This window comes from Nannobrachium achirus (genome assembly GCF_963921795.1).
Source record: "Nannobrachium achirus genome assembly, chromosome: 19".
Taxonomy (NCBI): Eukaryota; Metazoa; Chordata; class Actinopteri; order Myctophiformes; family Myctophidae; genus Nannobrachium; species Nannobrachium achirus.
The window spans coordinates 51,495,748-51,498,590 of NC_137826.1; the positions used below are offsets into that span (position 1 = coordinate 51,495,748).

The 2,843-nt window shown below is 47.6% G+C and overlaps 1 protein-coding gene across 1 annotated transcript; it reads left to right on the top strand.

The window, feature by feature from the left end:
* Positions 1 to 212: 212 nt before the first annotated feature.
* LOC308304922 (kelch domain-containing protein 3-like) lies at positions 213 to 1,253 on the top strand (the record flags this gene model as incomplete). The annotated part of the gene is made up of 1 exon (XM_080749547.1): positions 213 to 1,253. One exon carries the CDS (start codon positions 213 to 215, stop codon positions 1,251 to 1,253), a length of 1,041 nt encoding a protein of 346 aa, XP_080605673.1.
* Between the last annotated feature and the right edge of the window lie 1,590 nt (positions 1,254 to 2,843).

A 2,843-nucleotide genomic window follows, 5' to 3' on the forward strand; every position in this document is an offset into this window, starting at 1 on the left:
GTGCAGTTTGCTTTGCATTAGGCCACGGACCTAATACATTGTTGGTTGAGAATCACTTATCCAGTAAATAATGAGCAGCAAACCAAACCCATCAACTTCGCCGATTGGCCAAGCTTCACGTAACATTTGTGCAGCTGTCCCAATATAAGGTTATAATAGGGCATGCAAACGGTCCATTCTGTTAGTGTTAACAGAGCAGACTGCATGCTCCAATGTTTCACTGGGTGTTGCATCTCAAAGGGGGACCCGAGGGAAGATACCCTGCCGCTGTGGCGGTGGGACACAAGGTGTACTCGTTCGGAGGCTTGTGCAACAGACAGACCTACGACGGTCAGGACCAGGTCGATGTGCACGTCTTCAACACAGTTTCGTTGCACTGGAAGAAGCTGCCCCCCGTGATGACAGAGAGAACAGAAGAGGTCCCCTCCATGCGTTACGGCCATACAGCCGTTCTGATAGAAGACATCATCTACGTCTGGGGTGGCGATAAGTACATTTACAATCTGTGCAACATCCTTTACGCGTTCAACGCCAAAACCCACAGGTGGTTCAAGACCAGTATTTCGGGGACTGTTCCCAAGGCGAGATACAAACACTCTGCCTGCAGCTTGGGGAAGGTCATGTATATCTTTGGAGGATACCTCTGGGAGACCGGATACAACAATGAAATCTACACGTTGGACACGGCCACAATGTTCTGGTCTCTAATTAGCACCAGAGGCACGCCAGCACCTCCTTCGGCGTTTCACTCTGCCACCATCATCGAGACAAACATGTTTATATTTGGGGGAGAAGGGGCCCAGGACGAGGACCACTACGACACAATCAAAGTGTTTGACACAGAGACGAGCTCCTGGCTGACCACGCCTCCCGCCTTGCTTCCAGAGGCGCGCAACGGCCACACAGCCTTTGCCTACAATGGAGAGATGTATGTATTTGCTGCCCACTACCAGAAATTGATTCTAGAAACCTTCTCCTGGAGGAAGGTTGAGCCTAAGGGGGAAGGCCCGTCTTCGACGTCATGGAGAGTCAGGATGTGCTCTTGCATGGTGGGACATCGTATGATCTTCCTGGGAGGATACGTGCCCGGCGACGTCTACATATTAGACGTGTCTCCTAGTCTGAAGACGTTATGTAAGCTGGCGGTTATGCACTACGGTCTGGAGCTGTCGGGGCTTCCACACGACATCAGGTGGGAACTGGCATCCATGAACACCAACAGAAACAGCAGAAACATTGGCCCGACCACCTAAAACTAAGTAGATGCCAATGTCAGAGAACAAGTTCCAAGCAATTGAACAGAAGAAAGGGAAAGAGGAGGAGACCACATTCATTCAGATGGGAAAGACACAGGAATGTGATCAGTGACACCAGGAACTTCGCAGCATCACATATAGGAGAACAGAGAACTCTGCCGGCAACTGAACCGCACCAGGCCAGACACAATGTTGCAATGGAGATCTCTAAGAATGGAGACCAGGTGATCTCCATCAGGAATGATTGTAGAAACAGCAAGGTAAAGGACAAAGGGACAGGCAGTCATGGAAGCGAACTTAAGATCCGGGAATGGGAGATGAAAACATCTGCAAAGGTGGAGACCTTTGCGTGTTTTTTTGTTAACTGCTTGGCACAGGGCCTGCCATCAAGAACAGTGTCTTTCTGTCTGTCTGTCTGTCTGTCTGTCTGTCTGTCTGTCTGTCTGTCTGTCTGTCTGTCTGTCTGTTTGCCTGCCTCGTCACATTGATGATATCATTACGTCATGGCGTGTTTCATTTATTTTTGAGCGGTGCTAGCTGCTCCAATACAGGGTCCGCTCACTGTCCCGACGGGCCGCTGTTCCGACTAGCGTCGGCAGGTTAGTTACTCGTCACGGTTACTGAGGTTAAGTTTAGGGTTAGGATTAGAGTAAGGGTTAGAGTAAGGGTTAGTTTTAGTGTCGGAATACCGGCCCGTCGGCACACTGATGCGGACCCCTCAAATACGCGACTTTGTGTGCATTTCTATGTGTATATGTACGTCCCTATACCCACATCCCTTTTCTGATTGGACAATAAACCCCCTACATCATGTGGGTCAGTAGATCATCTTCATCGTCCTCGTTATCGTTATCATCATCATCATCATCATCATCATCATCATCATCGTCATCATACATCATCATACAGTTCTTAACGTGATACTCTGTGATACTCAAACCCACGGTTTCTTCAGGAACAGTATTTTCTGGTGTGAAGTGTTGCTCTACAAGCCGCTAGCCATCTATGTGGGATGGCTGTAGCCCACAGTGTTCATTTAGGCTAGGGGTGGCCTCATGGCCTCATGGTTGTATTACTTTAGTAAACCTTTACATAAGAACGTTATGCTTTCAATCGATAGTTTAAAGTCAACTTTCACACAACATGATATTCATATTCTTTGAGCGGTGCTCCTGGAAGGAGCTAAGCTCCAACATCTGTCTTTGTCTGGGCTCTGAAGCGTGGCCTACGTCTTGGCACAAAGCGCTCAAAGTGTGTTGTACGCCCAGGGTCACATTGGCCAAGCTTCACAGGACGCTTAATGAACTTAACTCATAAATAGCACCGCTCAGTTCACACTAGGTGTGATTTTGGTAAATCATGCTCCCCCCATTCATTAATTAATTAATTAATTAACTAGAAAGAATAAATGATGCAATTCTAAATGAAATTGCAAGTGTGGTTGCCATGTTTGCACCATAAAGTTGACGTGGGAATACGTCATCAACTTTATAGAGTAACTTTTAGCCAATGAGGAAGCAGCAAAAACTGCTTTTAGCCAATGAGGCTGCATAGAGGTGATGTCACCAAGAATGCTGGTTCCTCATT